At 38.7% G+C, this 24,586-nt stretch overlaps 1 protein-coding gene across 1 annotated transcript in view; it reads right to left on the bottom strand.

The window, feature by feature from the left end:
- Window positions 1–23,536, bottom strand: part of LOC118810864 — a 29,536-nt gene extending 6,000 nt beyond the window's left edge. The window contains exons 1-14 of the mRNA XM_036574971.1: window positions 23,306–23,536; window positions 15,832–16,013; window positions 15,542–15,563; window positions 14,141–14,322; window positions 13,851–13,872; window positions 11,786–11,964; window positions 11,198–11,219; window positions 10,672–10,908; window positions 9,265–9,501; window positions 5,595–7,099; window positions 4,514–4,565; window positions 2,164–2,269; window positions 377–419; window positions 132–285 (exon numbers count right to left, since the gene is read on the bottom strand). Of these exons, the coding sequence (XP_036430864.1) occupies window positions 132–285; window positions 377–419; window positions 2,164–2,269; window positions 4,514–4,565; window positions 5,595–7,099; window positions 9,265–9,501; window positions 10,672–10,908; window positions 11,198–11,219; window positions 11,786–11,964; window positions 13,851–13,872; window positions 14,141–14,322; window positions 15,542–15,563; window positions 15,832–16,013; window positions 23,306–23,477 (3,115 nt within the window). The 5' untranslated portion in view covers window positions 23,478–23,536. The remainder of the gene's footprint in view (window positions 1–131; window positions 286–376; window positions 420–2,163; window positions 2,270–4,513; window positions 4,566–5,594; window positions 7,100–9,264; window positions 9,502–10,671; window positions 10,909–11,197; window positions 11,220–11,785; window positions 11,965–13,850; window positions 13,873–14,140; window positions 14,323–15,541; window positions 15,564–15,831; window positions 16,014–23,305) is intronic.
- Between the last annotated feature and the right edge of the window lie 1,050 nt (window positions 23,537–24,586).

Genomic DNA, 24,586 nt, shown 5'->3' with positions numbered 1-24,586 from the left:
CAAGATGGCAAAATGGACATAAAATGTTGTGGCTCCTAAGGTGGTTTGATTTTCGTTGAAAGGACAAAATGGCTTCTCTTAACATTTGGGTTGCCGACCCCTGTTCTATTAGGATTACTGTGATCTCTCACCTTGTGTCCTAAATTCATTTTTGACAGCTTCCAGACCACCTCTCTTCTGAATGAAGTCATAAATGAGTTTAGACATTTCTTTGTCTTTCAGATCTGCCTCTCTGATGCCACTCATGTCAAAAAACATCTTCAGTTCTGGATCCAGGTTATTCAGCTGAAATTGTAGGGAAACTGTAGATCAGAACAATTTCATATCGAAAGATCAAAGCTGGGTACATATTTAATTGTACTACTGTGGTACTCACATCAAAGCCTGTGTTCAGGTGCCAGAATGCAAAGCTTGAATGCCTGAAAAATACACAATACAATTCAGTGAATTGCTGTTAAGGTGCTCTGAGAATGACATAGAATGGAATTTAGGCTTCGTCCACATGTATCTGGATATTTTTAAAAATGTAGTTGTGTTTCTCCATTTTCCAAAAAAAAAATTCATCCACACCACTAATGCTTTCAACAATATATCCATCCACAGAAGAATGCAATAATGATTGCTATAATGCAATAATGACACAAAGAACTTGTAGGCCTTTGCTTGCAGGCCATCAGACCATAATTCAATATTCCACACAATTTCAAAATGTGATTTCTGCCAGCTTGAAAAGCAAAAGAAAACTAGCATTTGCTGTGGGTTTATTTTTCTAGCTTTTTGCTCCACTGGAATTATGGAGTTAGACTTTTTTTTTTTTTAAACTGACTTTGGTTAATAATCATCAAGTCACATATCTTTTGGATCATTTGGGTAGTTTTAATATTTGCAGTTGAGGCGACACTGCCGCACTAGGGTTTAATAAAAAAGGAAAAGCCAAATTCAATTATAAACGTCATCAACTCCCAAATAACCAAACACACAGAAATTTCCATTTTGACAGTAATATTTATATGGTTCTGCATATTTCAAACAGCTGTAGGAATGCACAAGTTAACGGCATGATGTCACCCTGTGTTTGCCGGAATTCATGTGCTTTATTTCCACTGTGCGTGCGCCATCGTTCAGCGTTACCATGGCAGCTTTAACAGAATTTAAAGGCTGTAAACAGTGGAAAAGCAACACATCTCACCTTTTTCGCCTTTGTCTCGCTCTAATAATGAAGAACTGAGAGCTGAACAGAGTTAATTATCTTTACAGCTAAGCTTGTTCTGCTTGTTAGTCTGTTTGTTGATGCACATGACGCATGCAATTCATTCACATGACGTTACCGAGTAGGATGTGCTCATGCAGGTCATTTCAGGACGCCGGTTCGTTCACATTAATGACAGATTTGAATCACCTAAACAAGCGTGAACCATCCTGTCAGAGAGATCGGATTTGAGCAAAAAATTCGGATTCGAGCAAAAAATTCGGATTCGAGCAATGAGGCTTGTAATGTGAACGTAGCTTGAAACACTGAAAACAGAGTTTTTAGTGACCGAAAACACTTTCCTCTTGTGGACAGATGAGGCCGAAATGCCGAAAAAACACTATGTTTTCAAAAAGCATCTGGATGTGTGTGGACGGGGCCTTTGTCTAACAATCACACTTGTACTGTAACTAGAGATAATGAACATATCTACCAATGTAACATTGTTTACTATTGTTATTGTGACACTCTCCACGTAAACAACTTATTCTTTAAAAAATAAAGAACACACTACTATTTAAAACTCCTCATTCTTGCTCTGTTATTAATCTTTATTCTATGATATTCAACATATATTTGACATTGGCAGCCATTATCCACTTTTTTTCCTTCAAAAGTTGTTAAAAGCAAATGAAAACACTTACTTCCCCACAAGCTGTGGGCACTGAACAAACAAATATGCTGCATATATGATAAACACAATTTCAAATAAAAACCTCCCTGGAACGGTCAAGGTAATCATGTTTATTGGTGATTTACTGTGTGACAGATTTAAACTGCAGAAAAATCATAAAAGGTTTATTTTCTTACAACAGAGTGCAAATACATTTTATACATCACACATAAAATTGCCATTTCATACAGATAAAGTAAGCGTACTCTACTCAAACAAACATTTAAATACATAAAATTACCTGTGTGTGCTGGGTGTGCCAACAACTTTTCCTAGGTTCTTCTTGTATTTCACGTCTTCACATACATTTTTTTGATATGCCACACTGGTCATCTTCCTGGAACACACTTTACAGACCACATCACAGAGTGAATGAGCCACGCTACACTAAATATAGGGTACACATTATTCACAGTATTCAAGAGGTTCTTTCAAAAAGTCATAAGAATGGGAACCAGAATCACACTAAGGTGTGTCTCTTTAAATGTAAGATGATGCTTTCCGTCTATTGCAATTGTCAATCAAGTTGGGCGATTTAAATGTCCAAATGCAGCTTTAAGATACACAAAAAGTACATATTTGTATCACAATCTTTTTTTTTTCTTATCTATGAAATAATTATTTTTTTTAATTTATAGTGTTACTCCTGTGCTACTCCTAATGCCCCCAGTTAGCCCTGATATGTGGTCTGGCTTCAAAAAAAGTACTTACAGTTGACCAGGGCAGTTCTAGCAGGTCAGAAGTTTCATAAACTGACTTGTGGCAAAGATGACATGACAGTGCCACATTTAAAGTCACTAAGGTCTTCAGTACAACCCACTCTGCAGATGTTTATGTATGGAGATTAAATAACTTCTTTGTATACATATATTAGCAAGATGTGGCTGATAATACTTGAATGCAATCATTAGGAGGGCTATCCACAAACTTTTGGCTACGCAGTGTACCTTAAATGACAATATCAGCAGAGACAGTGACTTATCTTGCAGAGACTAACATAATTATTATTCACTCTTTAGCATTAAACTCTTTGTCTACCATATGGTGGACGTTATCAGAAGATGCTGCCATTCACAGTGTTCTACATGATAACCCATAATTAATCCATACAGTTGGTTGCCAAGGTAAAGTGTTTGTACTTGCACAACAAAAGTTGCTGACACATCCAAGTTAGACCGATGGACGTGTAACCTTTCACACACACTCTAACCTTTTCACTAGTCATTGAAGACAAAACATTTATATATGTTTTCCTTGATAAAACAAGATCATTATTTTATCATCAGGCACACTGTGCATTACAGAACAAATGGCTGAACACTAAGAATCTCTGTTTTGACTTTGAAATCTTTGTTATGAACCTATTACTGAACTGGTGACCCTCCAATGACTAAAGAAATTGACAGGGTCCAGTGAAATTTGCCAGCACACAAACACTTCTTCAAATATGCAGCAGCGAGTGGCCCACTTCCTCTTTATGAATTTTTAAAAGCAGGAAATGAGACACCTGCCCCAGTAGTTTCTTCTGTTTTTGTCTGGTAATGTTTAAAACTTAAAAAAGTATATATACAATAGTAATTGTGGCATGTGCAAAAGTCTGGACACCCTTCCAGCTGTAAAGTCTCAGAACTGAATTAACTTGATAGGCCTTAATTGACTCATTAGGACCGGCAAGACAGTTCAAGAATTGTCCTAATAAGTTTGTCATAATAAGTTTTCTGGTTCAAACCTTGTGTCAACCCTCAACAAACCAAACAAATGCTAAAGATCTTAAAATGAAGCTACTGATGCGTACAACTTGTCTTTACTAGGTATAGATCTGCGGTTACACAGAAATGTACTGGGAAAGAAAATATATACATCAATCAAGTCCAAATAAAATATACAGGAGAACGCTAAAAACGCTGGATACATATATAGGCACTGTTATAGGATGCCGCCTCTGCCACAAGTCAGTTTGTGAAATTTCTGTGCTGCACGCAGTGGAAACATATTCAGTAGAGTGACAAATCACGCTTCTCTGTCTGGCAGTCTGATAGACGAGTCTGGGTGCCTTGAGAACATTACCTGCCTGACTGCACTGTGCCAACTGTAAAGTCTGGTGGAGGAGGGATAATGATATGGGGTTGTTTTTTCAGGGGTTGGTCTAGACCACTTAGTTCTAGTGAAGGGAAATCTTAATGCTTCAGCAAACCAAGACATTTGGGACAATTGTATGCTTCCAACTTTGTGGGAACAGTTTGGGGAAGGTACTTTTCTGTTCCAGCATTACTGAGCCCCTGTGCCCAAAGCAAGGTCCATAAAGACATGGCTGGGTGAGTTTGGTGTGGAAGAACTTGACTGGCCCACACAGAGCCCTGACCTCAACCCCTCTGAACACCTTTAGGGTGAAATAGAACGGAGATTGCGAGCCAGGCCTTCTTGTCCAACATCAGTGTCTGACCTCACAAATGCTCTTCTGGATGAATGAGAAAATTCCCCCAGACACTCTCCACTCTCCCTATATATATATATATATGTATAAATTGAAGCCCTACCAGCATTCAAAAGAAAGCATGAGTGAGATGAATGCCCATGATAACTTGACAAACCTTGATTTTCAGGCATCCTTCCACATGCTGACTGTGTCCTTTCAGCTGATTGCTTGAAAAAGGTAAACAAGAGAGAAAATACATTAATATATTTAACGAGCTAAACATACACTGTACCTGTACCTGGCTCACCAGGGAATCTCAAGGAATGGTGCTCTAACGTGAAGCGGGATGGTCGACCTAAACATGCTACTGAAGCACCTACAGAGTTTTATGCCAAAAGCTGGAAATACTCCTGACTGACCAAATCACCTGAACTTACTAAAGATAGGACTAAAGGAATCTATCAGGGAAGACTTGCAGAAGGTGGAGATGTCTATGGGTCACAGACTTCAGGGAGTCTCCGTGAGTTTCATTTAAGACTGTTAATTTGTCCAACTACGTATCTCCGGAAATACTGTCATTATCACTCTCATTTCACTTCCAGTGTGCTCAAGTACAGTGCTAAAACATATCACACCAGTGCAAAATACAGGGTGATTCAAAAAGATTCATCCTATTTCAAAATGATTTATTTCACTGGTAAATCATTATAGAACAATGCAGTAAATTGTAAATGGTTTAAATGAGCATAAAGTTTATTATGTAATTTCACAAGTGCTCAATATGAACCTCTTCCAGCTGTGCAGACAACATCAACGCCAAAGTCAAATTCATCCCATACTCGATTGAGCATGTGGGGTGTCGCTGCACTCACAGCTCTTTCCATGCGATTTCGGAGATCATGCAGTGTTGTGGAACCAATGACGAACGCTCTGATCTGTTGGAGGTTCACTGCCGACGAAAATTACGTTAAACATTTATGACAGATTCACTCTTATTGAAGTTGCGAACACAAAACGCTTTCTGCTCAGCGGTCTCCATCTCCTCGCAGACTGAAGCGAGCCATCTTCCGGTGATGGTCAGAAACTCTATGACCCCCTCTTTCAGTTAGTATGTGATTGGTTCCTAGGCGCCTCATTGTTGTAAAAAATATGGCACTTTGAAATTGGATTAATATTTTGAATCACCCTATTTTTCAATTAGGAGATTTGACCTTGTCTGTAGGTGGACACAACCTGCAAACCTGAAGAAAACATACCAGCTGTACAATGAGGGTGTTGATCTCCTCTACTGTCTTGAAGTCAGGATTTACCACAAATATGGTCTTCACATTCTTTGGGGAGTTTTGATAGTCATTGCTGAACTGTAGTATTGCTTCTCTGATTGCAATGCAGCTTTCCTTGATGGAAAAACCGAATGTTCCAACACCTAGTACAGGCATTGCAATAGAGGTGCCATTCCCATCTTCTGCTTTATGAAGACTGTGATATATGGCAGATTCCAGGTGGCGAGAGGCCTGATATTGGTTTCTTTTGGGCAATACAGCATATATCAGGGACTTGGTATGTAGCTTTCCTGGCTTACTAAGGAAAACATCCCCAGCAAGCAGAGCTTTCTTCTCCTTTTGAAGATTGTTGCACACCTCCTGAATTTGAGAACCTCCAACGTTAAGCAACTGCTGAGCAGCAGCGTTGTCAAAAGACAGGGATTTAGACATTGGGCAAATCAAGGCATCAGCAGTGTACTGATGCAGGTCACCCTCAGCTATTGTTAAAGTGATATACCTGCTTATTCTGTGAACAAATCTCCTTGTACGGCCAGACTTGCTAATTTGCCCTGGTGATAAGTACACCTTGCAATGCCATTCTTTACATCTGGCATTTACATTGACTTCATGTTTCTTAAGTACTTTGGCCTCACCAGCATTGGAATAAGTCAGCTTCTTTGTGACAATGGAGGACAACCGCTGCTTTACCATAATAATAGCATCTTGAATATATTCCTTTTTTCCTGTAACTTTGAGACAAGGACAGTTCTGTGCTCTGGAAGCTAGTACAGTTATGCCCATGTTCCTGACTTCGGGAACCTCTGACAAGTTCATACAAGACTCTACAAACTCCATTTCTCGCACAGATCTGAGAGGAATCATTTCAACACAGTCTGACACCATCGATTCATTATTAATGTTTCTGTCCACAGCTAAGTCCTTGGTTGCATTCTCCAAAAGTCTTCTGGACTTATCTAAGAGCATCCTGACCACGTCCTTTAAGCCAACTATTACAATTTTAGAGCTGGTTTCCTTGAAAGAGAGATCAGCCTCAACTGAGACAAGTGAGAGACAATCATTCATCACCCTTTTCCACACATCGACGTTTACTGGCAACTCGGCTACAGTGTACTTCGTCAGGAAGGCTTGGGCTTCTCTCTTTGCCTTGTGCTCCCAAGTCGGTCCAATTCGCAATGCAGCTAAAGATTCTTTGTTGACGGTCATCTCAAGCACTATCTTTCTAGGTGATGTGCTCTTGCCAAAAAAGACGTTTGCATGAACCATTTTGAGTCGGTTCTGAAAGTCCTTTTTGAATGGTTCATTTTTCCCAATGAAATTGAAAACTTCCTCATGAACAGGAACGGTGATGTTTGTAGGTATGCCAGACAAAGTTGTCATTTTTCCAATCAGAGCCTTCTGGAACCTTGAGTAGAACAGAGCAGTGGTAAAACCCGCACCCAAAAGATGATGTTTCTGTTGCACCACTTCATAGGCAGCTATAACAGAAAGTAAAGGCAAAACAATCACTGGTCATTGTCATAGACAACTGCTCCTGAAGTCTCTGTCAAAAAGAAAGTTCATTTTTTATAATGTCAATCATGGATATCAGATATGTATATGGTTTTATGCTTGTTCTCTGTTCTGGTGTGCTAATTTACAAACTTCAGAAACTAAAGCTATTTATGAACACAAGAACGATTGGTCACTTTTGCCCTGAATTTCTTTCAGCAGCAACACCAAAAAATTCATTAATTTGCTAAGGCTACGTTCACATTACCAGGTCAAAGTGGCACAAATTTTTTGCCCTAATGTGACTCAGATCTGATGTTTTCAGGGCTGTGTGGACATGCAAATCTAACATTTTCAAATCCGACCTGAGCCACTTTCATATGTGGTCCTAGATCGGATACGTATCTGATTCATGGCCATGCGACCTTAATGTGAACGCTCAGATCGGAATTCATGTGCTTTTTTCCACTGCGTGTGCGCCATCATTCAGCGTTACCATGGCAGCAGCGCCGAACAGAAGTTAAAGCCTGTAAACGGTGGAAAAGAAACACATCTCACCTTTTTTGCCTTTATCTCACTCTAATAATGAGCAGCTGAGAGCTGATCAGAGTTTATTATCTTCACAGCGAAGCTCGTTCTGCTCGTTAACTTGTTTGCTGATGATGCACATGACGCACGTCATTCAAGTGGCGTTACTGAGTAGGATGTGCGCACGCGGGTCATTTCAGGACGCTGGTTCATTCACATTAATGACAGATGTGAGTCACTTACCTAAATGAGTATGAACCATTCTGTCGGAGAGATCGGATTTGAGCAAAAAATCGGATTTGAGCAATGAGGCTTGTAATGTGAACGTAGCTTTAATGTGACACAAATTTGATGTTTTCAGAGATATGTGGACACAAAAATCTGATCTTTTCAAATCTTTTCATAGGCAGTCCTAGGTTAAATACATAGCCAGTTTGGGGCCATCCAACCTTAATGAGAACACTTAAATTGGAATTCATGTTTTTTCCACTGTGCAGGCTGTGTTAACAAGGCAGCAACCCCAAACCTGAAGTTAGGTGCCAGTAAACAGTGAAAAAGCATCTGATCCTTTTTCACGTACGTCTTGCTTGGACAACGCTTGTTAGTTTGTTTGCTGTTCATGGCACACTTGGTTCATTAGCACGTTATTGATTATTTATATTACTATTATCATTACTTATATTATTCATTAGGATGTGAGCATGCGAGTCATTTCAGGACACAGGTTTGTTCACATTAATGACAGATTCGAGCCACTTACGTTCATAAAAGTGAACCATCACAATTGAGTAATGAGGCCTGTAATGTGAACATACCCTAATAGGCATGTCACAATCATGAAATTTTAGCTGACGATTAATTGCCATATAAACAACTGTGACTAACAATGAGGGTGTTTTTATTATTTGTATGCAACTATTAAAGTACAAGCCTAAACTAGCCAAACTGGCTGATTAGCTAGCTTGCTTCCTAGCTGTCGATACTTAGCAGCTCCTAACTGACAACAAACACAGCTCGAACTCAAATGAACAAACATCACTCACTGCTGCTCTCTAAAGGGGTTACTGAGCCAAGTGAGAAGTTAGAACTTTTGACTTAGTGCAATAACACCCAAAGTATGTCTCAGAATATGTATTTCACTTTTATTTACAGGCATTTATATAATAATTGTGTCAAACTTAAGTGGTGTGAAAACATCAGAGAAATCGAGTGAAATAAACTCAATATAAAAGCCTCTAAATCCATTTGAACTAACAAGAACCAATTGTCATTTGATCTCCTTAGCTCTTCTTATCTTAACCGCCATAGCCTCTCTTTTCAGATTAACAGGTTGTTAACCACTTAGCATTATTCTACATAAAATATCTTGTTAAACCTCTGTTCATTGAAGACACAAAGAACAAAGACTTTAGGCCACTTCTAATAAATCTGTTCTAAATCTCAAATCTAGCTCGTTTTTTTTGTCAACAGGCTATTGAGGCCATATTCTTGTATCCAGAGAAATATAAAGTACTGGATCCAGAGAAATATAAAGGACTCTACTGCACCCACACAGAATATTAGGCCTATTATTTCATAATCTGAAGCAGTTACGTAATTTGCACGAACATAAGAAAAGCCTCACCATGATAATCCTTGAAGGTGATAACGGCACTCTTTTGTTTGTTGAGCCAGAGTAAAGATTTTATATCTCCTCCTCCACTTCTCATTTTGCTGCTGAAATGTCCAGTGAGGATGTCTTCTCTGATGGCGCTCATGTCCCCCTCGACCAGGACTGAATCGGTAAGCTCCAAATGGGAAACTCTAATGTCCATACCCTGCGGCTTTTTGGTGGTGCATTCACTCAAGAACTTTTTGATATCTAGAGACATTACAGTGACAGTCATAAAAAGAAATAAGAGTGAAGGAATAAAGACCACTGAAACCAACGCAGGTGTCCGCTTAAACGGCCTGCTAGTGGGCCCAGACTGTAATTCCTCACTGCTATAATTTGAGAATAATAAATTATAAAAGAGTAATTACTGGATCATAAGCCCTTGAAGAGGGGTTCTCAACCTTTTTCAGCCCAAGACCCACCTTTGTACAACTTTAATGCATAATGGCTCACAGTAAAACTAAAATCAACTTTTTAATACAGCTTCATTTTTCTTTTCTTACATGCTGACACTAAAAACCTGAAAATTAGGTCCTGAAAAAGATCAGATTGGCCATTCTGGTTGTCAGTACGTTTGCAAAATTTGAAAACAAAAAAACACATTGTTGTAGTGATGTTAAAAAGCATGAAAAAAGAAAAAACAGAATAGAAATGTACAAGGTAGATGTGTTTTGGAGCTGAAGTCCATTGCATTTTCACTGAAAATACTCCACTGGCTTTTCCAAAAGAGTACTTGTTGGGTCTTGAGATGTCTCTAGTTTGCGATTCATTTGAAATAAACACTCCACTCACTGGGCTTTTGGATTAGCATCATCACAACTAACATAATGATAAATTAATGATAAATCGTACTTGATATCTGCTTCTTTGTCATCGGTTTATCAGTTTGAGTTTAACCATTTAGGTCTCTGATGCTCGATCAAATATACACTCTATGATACATCAGCTGAAATCAAACGCATCTCTTCTCTACTACAGGTGGAGTGTTCACGTGTCAAAATGGAGTGAACTAAAGAAAAAGGTGTGATAAGTCCTCACCAAACAAAGTGCCCTGAGAAACCTCTCCATTTCTGGCTCGCTGTCTGTATCGAGTGCCCGCGGCTGCATTGTCTCAGACTGATGACGTTTAATTAGCCACTACTGCGATATTTTATTTGTACGTCTCTATCAATATTTATAATGGTTATACTGTAAAGATATTAAATTCTCCGAATTATTCCCTCCCTCTGAGTACAGGCCCGTGGACCACTAGAGGGTGCTTCACAGTCCACATGTTGAGAAACCCTGCCCTAGAATGGAATGTAACTGCCCTGGGAATGTAAGAAGTCAATGCAAAATGTGCCCTATGTTCAAACTCAGATTTCAGTTTAAACTCACCAATATCTTCCCTGAAGGTGACCACGATCCTGTCTTCATCCAGAAGCTCCCAGGTATGTTCTGCATTTTGGCTGCAGCTACTAATGAACAGTGTGACCAATTCGTATTTGCAGGTATCATTGAAACCGGTTAAGATGAAGCGACGGGGGTCCCACTTCTCTGCCATGCTTTCCTCTTTACACACATCCACTGATATCCCAAAGTCTTTGCCTTTCACTTCATTAACCTTCAATAAATCTGAGAAATAACACCAGATTGTTCATATTTTCACCATTCAGAAAGAAATGTTGCTTTTGTAAGTTTCATACGATCAAAGTTTGTATAAAACTTTCAGACCTTGCAAACATGTCAAAGAAACTATGACAATCACATACATTTACAATGTAACACTTTTGATGGTCACAGTAAGCTACAAGGTTTTAAAACTAACTGAATATCCATGTAGCCAACCTTAGTAAGGAACTAATGCGCAAACATACAAGATCACTTGTGCAGGACAAAAACAAAAAAATCTATTGAGTCTCACCTCTGTGACTTTTGGATGGTGACTTTTCATTCAGGATTAAATATGCAAAAGAAAAAGATACAAAACTGCATTGTGAAAATTACAATTTGGATGCAATTCACTTTTTGGTGACACTTTATTTTGAGTGGTCCTTTTAGATGAAACAAACACCCGATGGACTCTCAGTAACACGTCAAAAACATATGAGGGTTAGGATTAGGTTTTGGGTTGAGGTTAAGGATAGGGTCAGGATTAGGGCCAGGATTAGGGTTAGGTTTTGGGTAAGGTTTGGTAAGCTTAGGTTTTGCATAATGGAAGCAACATATTAACAACACATATACTAAATGTATGTATCAACAGAACATCTACAAGATATTTACTTCAATGTATTCAGATGCTTCACTACTGCTACTTCACTGATATGTTGCTGATGTGTTACTGATAATCTGTTAAGAGTTTATTAATCATCTACAAAGGACCACTCCAAATAAAGTGTTACCCACTTATATACAAACACATAAATAGATGCATAATTACTAAATGATTATAGACAAGTTTTACAATTTAATGCTTAGATAAAAAATTATTTCAAACTTGATCACAAATCACCTGTCCGACTTGCAGTGGTTTCCCACTGAGTGTCTTCAGCTTTGGTTTAGGCAATATAGGTGGTTTGTAGTTTGTAGCTTGAACACTGCCTTCCTTTAGCTGCTTTACTGTCAAATGAACTGTTCCTACACCTTTGAAATCAACTTGGCGGGTTATTTTTTTGCGAAACTGCTGTGAACCTGTGGATTGAATTAAAAACAGAGTGACAAAAATTCACCAACAGTTAAATCGGCATGACTTAAGCATGTCTTCATGGGTCAGTTTAGGATTTCAACTGCCCTAACTTCAATACACTATCAGACATGTACAACCCCTTTTCCAAAAAAGTTGGGACACAAAATGTAAATAAAAACAAAATGCAATGATGTGCAAATCATTTAAAGTCTATATTTAATTGAAAATAGTACAAAGACAACATATCAAATGTTGAAACTGAGAAATGTTATTGTTTTTTTGAAAAATATGTGCCCATTTAGAATTTGATGCCAGCAACACGTTCCAAAAAAGTTGGGATGGTGCAACAAAAGGCTGGTAAAATTGTGTAACACTAAAAAAGCACCTGGTAGTTGATTGACAATAGGTCAGTAACATGATTGGGTATAATAGAGCATCCCAGAGAGGCTGAGTCTTTCAGAAGTAAAGATGGGGAGGGTTCACCACTCTGTGAAAGACTGTACAATCAAATAGTGCAACAATTCAAGAATAATGTTTCTCAACATAAAATAGCAAAGAACTTTTGCTTTTCATCATCTACAGTACATAATATCATTAAAAGATTCAGAGAATCTAGAGAAATCTCAGTATGCAAGGGACAAGGCCAAAAACCAGTATTTGCTGGCCGTGATCTTTGGGCCCTCAGATGGTACTGCTTAAAAAACAGACATGATTCTTTAGTGGAAATCACTGCATGGGCTCAGGAAAAAAAACACTGTCTGTGAAAACAGTTCATCACTGCATCCACAAATGCAAGTTAAAACTCTAAAACGCGAAGAAGAAATCATATATAAACAGTATCGACAAACACTGCCACCTTCTCTGGGCCTGAGCTCATTTAAAATGGACTGAGGTGAAGTGGAAAAGTGTCCTGTGGTCTGACGAATCAACATTTCATCATGAAATTCTTTTTGGAAATCATGGACGCTGTGTCCTCCGGGCTAAAGACCACTCAGCTTGTTATCAGTACACAGTTCAAAAGCCAGTATTCATGATGGTATAGGGGTGCATTTGTGCACATGGTATGGGTGACATGCACATCTGTGAAGGCACCATTAATGCTGAACGATATATACATGTTTTGGCAACATATGCTGCCATCCAGATGACGTCTTTTTCAGGGAAGGCCCTGATATTTCAGCAAGACAATGTAAAACCACATTCTGCATGTATTACAACAGCCTGGCTCTGTATTAAAAGAGTCCAGGTGCTTAACTGGCCTGCCTGCAGTCCAGACCTGTCACCCACTGATAACATTTGGAGCATTATGAAATTAAAAATATGACAAAGGAGACCCTGAACTGATGAGCAGCTGAAATCCTATATCAAACAAGAATGGAAAAACATCTTACTTCAAAACTACAGCAATTGGTCTCCTCAGTTCCCAAACGCTTACGGAGTGCTGTTAAAAGAAGAGGTGATGAGACACAGTGGTAAACATGCACCTGTCCCAACTTTTTTGGCATGTGTTGCGGGCATCCAATTCAAAATGGGTTTAAATTTAAAATTTCGGTTTGAACGATTGATATGTTGTCTTTGTAGTATTTTAAAATAGTTTTTAAAAATAGTATTTTTAATCCTTTAAAATATGGTTTACATGATTTGCATATCAGTACATTCTATTTTTATTTACATTCTGCACAGCGTCCCAACTTTTTTGAAAATGGGGTTGTACACTGAACCTTTTAAGCTTAAAAACAGAAGAGCTACTGTTCCTCAGCTGACTGAGAATGTCAATGCAGGATGTAATAGGCAAGCAAGATCAGCCCATCTACAACAGGGGTGTCCAGTCTTATCAGCAAAGGATTGGTGTGGTTTCAGGTTTTCATTCCAACAAAGCAGGAGCACTTACCTTTGTGACTTTTGGAAGCAGGCTTTTCATCCAGGATTTTAGTGAAAAAGAAAAGAAAAACAAATGTTTGTAAGGTACGAAACTGGTCTTTGAAACACCTTGTGTAATCCTGAAGTAATAAGTTTATACAATTTAATGCCTATATAAACCTTAAAACCCTGGTTTCAAATATGAATAACTTTGACTGGCAGTGTAGTTGAATAGTTTAAAAAGGCACACTTGCTAAATACTGAGCTAATTAAAATCAAATAAATAAAAAATAAAGGCAAAAACAAATAAAAACAAATCACCTGTCTATCAGCAGCTTGCAGTGGTTTTCCAGTGAGTGTCTCCAGCTTTGGTTTAGGCAGTATAGGTGGTTTGGAGTTAGCTTGAACATTGCTGTCTCCCAGCAGCTTTACTGTTAACTGAACTGTCCCCACATCTTTAAAATCAACTTGGTGGGTTCTTTTGCTGAGCACCTGCTGTGAACCTGCAGAGGGAAATGAAAAGACAGTGACAAAACCACTGTTTGTTTTCTTCTCTCTCCTGTGCTGGTCAGCTGAAACAGTTGAAACAGTGGCAGCAGATCAACAGTGAATAACACAAACACTGAAGCTGCGTTCTATACTCTTATTAACTTCTGTACTTTATAGCACTAACTGATTTAATGAATATCTTTAGTGTAAAGCACATAAATAACTCAATATCTTTCCATAATAAACATTTTCACCTCTGGTTTTTAAAATTGTTAGTGTAAACACAAGTGTTTTTTGAGATCTGTGGCTTACAGCTGTTTCATCTCAAAGTGATGAATACTTAAGCAGCTTATGTGCTAGTATTGCCCCTACTGGAGAAACTCAGACTGCTAGACAAGAGTTCCAAAGCCAAATCAATGTGCTTTATGTATTAAAATTGAGTGTTTTCCATCATTATAGGAGGATAGATCAGGGGTTGGCATCGTGCATCTCCAAGAAGCCGGAGAACGAGACTTCAGCCTTGTAAAAAGTCGAACGTTGAGAGACGTTACAGTAAATTATTCAATTTTTGCTGAAAGGTTTCCTGCCCAAGATGCGAGAAAAGCGGCTATAGCTGAGCTACAGCTTAAAGCAGAGCAAATTAATTTTTTTAACCTATACTAGTACATTACCATATACTGAGATATATTTACAGCCACAATTGTTGTGGCTCCCAAAGTGGTTCGATTTTTGTTGAAAGGACAAAATGGCTCTTCTTAACATTTGGGTTGCCGACCCCTGGGATAGATGCACCGGAATTCAGCTTTAGATGCTTTTGGGAAACCATAAAGTTATATATTTTCAAATAGCGTTTTTGGAATGTGTTGCGGGCATCCAATTCAAAATGGGTTTAAATTTAAAATTTCGGTTTGAACGATTGATATGTTGTCTTTGTAGTATTTTAAAATAGTTTTTTAAATCCTTTAAAAATATGGTTTACATGATTTGCATATCAGTACATTCTATTTTTATTTACATTCTGCACAGCGCCCAACTTTTTTGAAAATGGGGTTGTATATTGAAACTTTTAAGCTTAAAAACAGAAGAGCTACTGTTCCTCAGCTGACTGAGAATGTCAATGCAGGATGTAATAGGCAAGCAAGATCAGCCCATCTACAACAGGGGTGTCCAGTCTTATCAGCAAAGGATTGGTGTGGTTTCAGGTTTTCATTCCAACAAAGCAGGAGCACTTACCTTTGTGACTTTTGGAAGCAGGCTTTTCATCCAGGATTTTAGTGAAAAAGAAAAGAAAAACAAATGTTTGTAAGGTACGAAACTGGTCTTTGAAACACCTCATGTAATCCTGAAGTAATAAGTTTATACAATTTAATGCTTATATAAACCTTAAAACCCTGGTTTCAAATATGAATAACTTTGACTGGCAGTGTAGTTGAATAGTTTAAAAAGGCACACTTGCTAAATACTGAGCTAATTAAAATCAAATAAATAAAAAATAAAGGCAAAAACAAATAAAAACAAATCACCTGTCTATCAGCAGCTTGCAGTGGTTTTCCAGTGAGTGTCTTCAGCTTTGGTTTAGGCAATATAGGCGGTTTGGAGTTAGCTTGAACATTGCTGTCTCCCAGCAGCTTTACTGTTAACTGAACTGCCCCCACATCTTTAAAATCAACTTGGTGGGTTCTTTTGCTGAGCACCTGCTGTGAACCTGCAGAGGGAAATGAAAAGACAGTGACAAAACCACTGTTTGTTTTCTTCTCTCTCCTGTGCTGGTCAGCTGAAACAGTTGAAACAGTGGCAGCAGATCAACAGTGAATAACACAAACACTGAAGCTGCGTTCTATACTCTTATTAACTTCTGTACTTTATAGCACTAACTGATTTAATGAATATCTTTAGTGTAAACCACATAAATAACTCAATATCTTTCCATAATAAATATTTTTCACCTCTGGTTTTTAAAATTGTTAGTGTAAACACAAGTGTTTTTTGAGATCTGTGGCTTACAGCTGTTTCATCTCAAAGTGATGAATACTTAAGCAGCTTATGTGCTAATATTGCCCCTACTGGAGAAACTCAGACTGCTAGACAAGAGTTCCAAAGCCAAATCAATGTGCTTTATGTATTAAAATTGAGTGTTTTCCATCATTATAGGAGGATAGATCAGGGGTTGGCATCGTGCATCTCCAAGAAGCTGGAGAACGAGACTTCAGCCTTGTAAAAAGTCGAACGTTGAGAGACGTTACAGTAAATTATTCAATTTTTGCTGAAAGGTTTCCTGCCCAAGATGCGAGAAAAGCGGCTATAGCTGAGCTACAGCTTAAAGCAGAGCAAATTAAGTCTGCGTTATCGTTATTTTTTTAACCTATATTAGTACATTACTATATACTGAGATATATTTACAGCCACAATTGTTGTGGCTCCCAAGGTGGTTTGATATTTGTTGAAAGGACAAAATGGCTCTTCTTAACATTTGGGTTGCCGACCCCTGGGATAGATGCTCCGGAATTCAGCTTTAGATGCCTTTGGGACACCATAAAGTTATATATTTTCAAATAGCTTTAAAAAGCAGCTTTACTGTTAACTGAACTGTTCCTGCACATTTGAAATCAATTTTGTGTGTTTTTCTTTTTTATTGAGCACCTGCTGTGAACCTGTAGAGGGAAATAAAAAGACAGTGACAAAAATATTACCAAATTTAGATAAATGAGGCCTGAGCTCACTTAAGTATGCAAGATGATCAGTCAGACATTCAATATGATCAGAGACCTGTCATTTTCAAATTGTACCCTATTAAACCCACCTTGTTTTTTAATACATATTGCCCTGATATACAGTAATAAGTCTACAGGTAAAAAGAAAGACTAATCTCTCATTTGTAGCTTTATTGTGTGCTTATCTTAAACTTCTCCTACATTATGGATGCCCAATCCAGATCCTGGAGATCTACCACCCTGCAAAGTTTAGCTCCACCCCTACTCAGGGCCTGAATTTCAGTGTGGAATTGCGGGTATTGCTCATAATTTCATTGATTCCCCCAAATCTAACACTTACAATGCGGGAAATTCCCACAGACATTTACAGAGATGTTCAGCCAACGTTTGCACCAGTGTGGAATGTGGGACGACTGGCCAAACGGACCAACTTCCGCTCTAGACATCACATTTGACACACACTCTCCCCCTCTTTCTACGAGCCTACGAGCACCCTCTGCTGCTGCAGCACCTCTTGCTAATATTTACAGACAGGTTTCAATGATGCGGATTTGACGGCATGCAAACATGGACCGCTGGCTTAAACGTAAATCTGAAGTGGAACCCGCTCAGAAAAAAACACCAGAACCTGAAAGAGCTAGCGCAAACAGCGGTGCTAGAGATGTCAAATTTAACAATATTAACAATATTAATCCTCAGTCATGTAACAGTAATGTTAACAAAGTGAAGCAGCAGCACAGAGACAAGTTTCAGTCTAACTGGCTCAGAATATATCCGTGACTCGAACTTAACAACGGTGAAATGAGCTGCTCGATTTGTAAAATATACGGTGCTGCACCTTTTATCAGCCGATGTTACAAAACGTCAACTTTAAGGCGCCACTCAGATGGCATTTCTCATACTGCAGCCTTGAAAAGAAAGCGTGAGGCAGATCCAGCAAAGAATGTGATGGCTAATGTTACTGAAGTTGCGCAGTTGCAGTGTGAGGAGGAAACTAAACGAAGGGGCTTATTTTATAGCAGGAAATGAATTAGCTAATTCAAAATTTGGTCTTCTGGTTAAATGCATTAGAGATGGAGTGTCATTCTTTTAAAAAGAACGGGACAAGGTAAGACCCATAGTTAAGCTCACAAGTAGTATCCCCCCAAAGTGTATAAATCCCCCCCATGTGAAACATTTAAGGGGGGAATCCCCCTTCACTTTGAAAAATGAACTTCAGGCCCTGCCACTCCAACACTGAAGGCCATCAGGGGCATCTGAGCATTAGAGCCAGGAGTGTTGGAGCTGAACTGTGAAGGGTGGTGGATCTCCAGGACCAGGATTGGGCACCCCTGTTCTACATGTCAGTTTTGTATCTCTAGTCTGATTAAGTTCAGAAGGAACTCAGTTCTCCAAGTTAAAAGGTCTCCCATGACGCCTCATAACTGCATTATTTCTCGAGAGTTTAACCAAGACGTTTTTTAAACACAAAAGGAGTGCAAAAATTCATCCTGGAGGGCACATCATGGTACCAGTTAAAGTGAAAAGCAGGAACTGAGTAGGTGTTTACTTGCCTGTACAAGCTAGGGCTTAAAAAAACACATGACTCACTGGAAAGCTGGCATCCAACAACAGCTCATTAATTCTTTGTCATATCCGTCATGGTGTTCATGGCAAAATCACGCTGGAAATGGGAGAGGAGGCTGTGGCATTATGAAGACTGGGTTGGTGGGTGTGGTCATTGGGCTTGGGCAGTATCTATTTTTTCATACCTTTATACCTTCCTGACATTTCAACAGGGTATACGGTACATGATAGTATTTGTGTTTAAAATAAATAAATAAATTTTAAAAAGCTGAGCTGCTGGTAATAGAAGTCACTTATAACATTTTTTGCCATCTGTTCTAAATCGAAAAAAGTAGTTTGCTTTACATGCTTACGAAATAAGAGAACACAGTGCACGATTAATTGAAATGACTAAATTAACTGAGCTTTGGTTCAATAAAGTTTGTTGTTGGTGCAATATTCAAATTGTAAACGCTGTACCATTTAAGGTGGAACAGGAAAATTCAAAGAAGCCGATTCCAGGTTTGTTCGTTTTCTGTTCTCTACTGCCACAATCTCTGAAGGTGCTCCAGAACAGCGCACTCATTTAGAGGAGAGCACAAAGTCGGATGACTGGTGTTGGAGTGAAAGTTGGGATGTGTTCTGTGGTGTGTGTACAGAGAATGTGCGGTTCTGATGCGTGTAGTTTTTTGCCATGGCTGAGCTGCTATCATGCTTAGTTCTTCTGAGGTTTTTCTTGGCTCTGATTTCCGTCCTTTTTCTGTTAGCACTGTCTAACCATTCAGATGTGGAACAGAAATTTGACACGTCATAACTTGGAAATGCTGTCATCATTTTTAAATATCATCAAAATTGTTACATTCCATGGTAAACCTCATTACCGTTTCTGGTGGACAGCAAGGCACTACTTCACTCTGATGTAGAAATGGGAAGAAAATCCCAACAGCCTGTTGAATCTCATGCCTTTTTCGAAAGGAAAATACGCCAAAAGAGCAAAGACACACTTCACAATTTCTCAAATGGAATATACAGTGACAAGCAGCGTATATTTGAACTGAAAAATGCAGGTCTACTTGGTTTCCTTTGAAGGATCTCAGTATTTCTGACAGATTTTAAATATATTTTGGTGCTGAGGTGAGGAACCCTGGGGCAAGAAGGAAGTCTAAAAGCATAAATAAATAAAATTCATAATGAAACTTTTTTAAAATAAAGATTTGTTATTACAGTGTACATAGTACAAGACTGTGTATGTTTCAGTTAATATGTTAATAACACTAGGACTTTTTATTTACAGGCTTAAAGGTCTGACTCGATATTTAGGTCTCAAAAGCAAAATCAACATTATACTGATGAAAATATGACAACAATAGTAGAAAATACACGCCGTTCACTAAGTTTTGCCTGAGTTATTTTCGAATACTCTTTCAACGCACTCGCAAAAGTCAGATTCATCCACTTGAGGGATCATCCAAAGCACAACTGACGTCACAACTTGCTCTTTGCATGGTACCTGCAATTACACATTTCCACCAGAGAGGTCTCCCAATCCCCAAACCCTACATTGCGTTGCTTTAATGTATGTTTTTATGGTTTATTTGAGCACAAATTATGTATTTTTTCCCTTTACAATACTATATAACTATTTATTTTCACATAAATATATTGTTATTGTTGGAACAAAACCTTTATTGACAGAATTTGAAATTTGTTTTTTACCCCTCTCCTGTAAAATGAACTTTTTGGAGATATGCGTAATCATTTTGTTCTGACAGTGACAATAAATATAAAACAGATCTGCCTGGGCCTCTTTTCATACAACCTACTGATGAGTCTGAAAGCTCATAAAGTTTCCTACCGCTCTAACATCCACTGATTAAAAACACTCTGGCCTGGCAAGTGGTCTTCTGTGAAGGAGAGCACAATAGCTAGTTAGTCACTGCCAGTTCATGTGTGTTTTGGATCAGTGGTGTCTGGACGAGCATCCATAGCAACAGGAAGCCAGTGAGGGACGGACAGTGAGACAAACCTTTTCTAAACACAAAGGAAAACCGACAAAGTCAAGGAAAATGAAAAGGTAAATAACAAGATTTGGTCAGCAAACTAGGCATGATCAATAACGACCATTTTTAAATAAAATGACTGTAAATATATTACATTATATTGTCAATAATTCAAAGTGCAGCTTTGTTTAACTAGTTCTAAATTTAAGTAAGTAAATTAAGTACTTACTCAGTAATTATACTGATGTAACAGATTCATGTGGAACCAATGTACACATGTAAATGAAGTACTTTTAAAAAAAACCTTTACAGAGTAAGTACACCTCACTACAGCTCCACCCATGGCTCAACTTAAAAAATGGGAGGGGCATGCTGGGAGGGGTCCTGCAGTGATCTACAGGTTTGGAGGTGCTGCTGTGTTTTACAGTAAACGTTAGCTACCAGAAAATATGGAGAGTGACACAATCAAATGGCACTTTTGCAACCGAGAGGTCTTACGAGGTTGGCGATTTTCCTCTACTACCATCCCCATCTTTGACGAGGGAAGGTGTTTCTGATCAGGCAGTGTGTCTTGAGCCTTAACAGTATGAGCCACTGACTCAAGCTGCCAAAGAGTTAACGTAGTGCCGGAAAATGATTAACAGCGAGCGGCAGAGGCGTCCAAACGGTAGAACATTCCCTAATCAGAGGGCGGTAACATTGTTTGACTGATTTGCATACTGTGACGTGTCATCATACTTTGGTACGCGCCTATAGCAGAGTTGAACCAGGGGGCGCTGCAGAGGCGGAACTGACCATGATAAAAATGACATTTTTACGGTTTGGAAAGATGTATTTACATTTTAAGCAAGGCTGGCATATTTTATTATTACAGAAAAATGCATATCAGCTATTAATGAAAAGGGTGTAGTTACTCTTTAAGCAACCCAGGGGGCTCCGCACGTCGACGGCCGAACGAACCAATAGTGGAATGCTATAATTTTTTTTTATATACTACACTTTGCTTAAAATGTATATTTGGATATATGTAGTTATAATGTGGAAACAGATATGCTCTACCTAATTAGTTAAAGCTGCGGTCCATAAAAAGTATTTTTAAAACCAATTAAGTATTCAGATCTTAGATATTTACAAGGTTTATGTTATGATCTATTTAAACCCAAGGAATTAATTGCAATAGCAATAAGCTAAATATATACAAAATCATCCGTTGTAGGGTATTTTCTATTGGTATGTGTCTGTCCCAACCCCAGCATTCGAAATGGTTTTAAAATCCACAATATACGCACACCTATGACCACAACAACTGAATTGTGTATTACTGCACCACAGCATGAAAAAACCCTTGTGCTGTTAATGGAATAATCTTTGACTCTAATGCTGATTGAATGAACCACCAAGTACATTGATGAGGTAAGAACCTGTTTTTTTTTTTGTTTAAACTGACAACTTATGTTCTTAACTAGAACCAGACTGGTCAGCTAGCTAACAGGCTAAAAGAGCTAACAGCCTAAACAACTCCATCATTAATATCACAGGCTTGAATTAAAGTACTGTAAAACGGCAGTGTAAAAGTCTAAAAATGCCACTCGAATGGATTACGCGCTTCAAATGACAGTGTTTCAGTCAGAAGTATCGTCAAACCCAGGTTACATCCCAAACGACTCCGTACTCCCTAAATAGTGTACTAGCTATGAAATTTTAGAGATTCTAGCCTTTACAGCCAAATAGTGCATCATATATCGGGTATGGATGTTGCAGAGTCCCAAATGACTATTCATTAGATATATTTTGCACCATTGGGCTGCAGGATCCAGTATTTAAATTCCTACGTAGTGCACTATGTAGGGAGCAGGGAGCTGTTTGAGATTCAGCCCAGTGTGAGAAGAGGGCGCCGCTGGATTGGTGCTAAATAAGACTCATGGTGGTAATCTGGTAACCAAAAAGTACATATAAAGCGAAAGCTTTGCATTAAACAGTGCTGTGTTATCATATGTTCATTGTTATATGACAAAAAGTTTAAAAATAATAATGAAATGACCACAATATACAGCGATGGGCGACTGAACGTTCTCCTCATTCAGCCGTCCATGGTTGCTTGGCAACGACACGTCATCTAAAGGAACTACATTTCTTGGCGGAATACTTGTTTACGTCGATTATTATTCATAATAACTTGAATTTAAACTTAAATTATTTTTTGAAAAATTGTATTTCATTATATTTTATGTTGGCCGCCGTTTTATAAAAGCAATAAGCCACTTAAGGCCGTGCGTTACTGCGATTTTATCACGGGGAAGGGAGTTTTAGGATAAATGTCCCATGTGATTTCTGAGGGGTAGCACGGTGCCTAACCTACGTTTTCTTCTCAGTTTCATTTTCTGTGAAGTCACTGGAACTTTACACACACACACACACACACACACACACAATCTGAAATAAACTTAATTTATCTTCCATTTATAGAAGCTGAGTGTCAGCCAACAACTTTAAGATGTCACAGCTCTCACTTGGTGACACTGTGCCCTGTGTAGATATCACAGCGCTCTGATAAGCAATGAGAGGTAAAATATGCCTCAATATGTGCCTCATTCTCAGGAAGGAAACGGGCGTCTCCTCCACGGATGAATTCACCAAACATACTGACTTACTTCACTGCTCCTAATCCCTCCATACTGGCTTTTAAAGACATAAGCAGACTGGGAGACTGAGTAGTTTGGTAGTGTGTGCTCGTGTCTCACCTCCTCCACTCAGGTAAACGAGCAGAGCTTTCCGTTCGTCCTCTGGATGCTGCTGTATCCGCGCTGCCTCTCCTCCAGACCTCCTCTTATTCTGGAAATATAAGGCCAACGTTGTTCTGACGCTGTCCAGGTCGTGTGGAAGACCCTCAAGCACTAAAGTTTTCTCACTCATGATGTTTGTTTTTACTTTTACCTAATCAAATCTGAGCCCAGCTCTTCACCGGTACTCATTTTCGCGGGGAAAACTGTGAGTGATTCTGCGTTAGATCTCGCGAGAGCACCGAGCACCTCAACTACAGATCGGGAGAAGCCAGAACAGCAGCCGTTCTCTTCACAGCTGCGTCTGAGGAGTTTAATCAAACTCCCTTCCTGCCCGCTTTCATTGATTTTGCCTGATCTGGCAGCCATGTGGATCCACATGCTGGTCATCCCTGCCAGTATAGTTAGTCAGACCATGAGCTACAGATCAGAGAATGAGGCACATGAGGGCACATTGCACCTCTCATTTCTTATCAGTGTGAGTATAATTAATAAGGATATGAATCAATGTTGTTTTATATATTTAATATGAGTTCATTTTTAAGAATTAATAAGAATAAACATTTAAGAATGATTTTTTAAAGAATTAATGCTATTAATGAGGCGTATTAACTCATTCATGACCAACTTTAATTTCTGTCTTTATGCTTATTTGAGCATGAATGATGTATTTTCCCCATGCTTTACTATTTAACTATTTATTTTCACATAAATATATTGTTACTGTTGGAACAAAACCTTGTATATCCATTTTTGTCATTTTTCAGGCATCAGGATAAATGTGTGATATAAATTATTAGTACGACAAAAGAAGAATGCCACAGAACTGGTTCTCATTTGCTAAAAATTATGAAAAAAAAAAGAGTATAGTCAAATTTGGATTTGGAATAACACACATTTTCTAAGTCACTTATCCTCCTGGGTTGCAGGGGGTGCTGGAGCCTTTCCCAGTGGTCAATGGGTGGCAGGCAGGAAACATCCTGGACAGGTCACCAGTCCATCATAGGGCAGACACACAGATATATACATTTACACACAGGGGCAATTTTAGCATCTCCAATTGGCCTGACTGCATGTCTTTGGACTGTGGAGAAAACCCATGCCATGCAAACCCCACAAACCCCCTTCTTGCAGTGAGGCAAAAATTAAAACCTTGTAGTCCCGTGACCGAAAAAGAAATGTAATAGGAAAGTGTGATAAAAAAACAATATCTAAAGAGCTCAGGCTAAAAAACAAACAAAC

This window comes from Colossoma macropomum, unplaced genomic scaffold, assembly GCF_904425465.1.
Source record: "Colossoma macropomum unplaced genomic scaffold, Colossoma_macropomum, whole genome shotgun sequence".
NCBI classification, from domain to species: domain Eukaryota; kingdom Metazoa; phylum Chordata; class Actinopteri; order Characiformes; family Serrasalmidae; genus Colossoma; species Colossoma macropomum.
The sequence above is the reverse complement of the archived record's forward strand: the minus strand, read 5'-3'. Positions and strand labels throughout refer to the sequence as shown.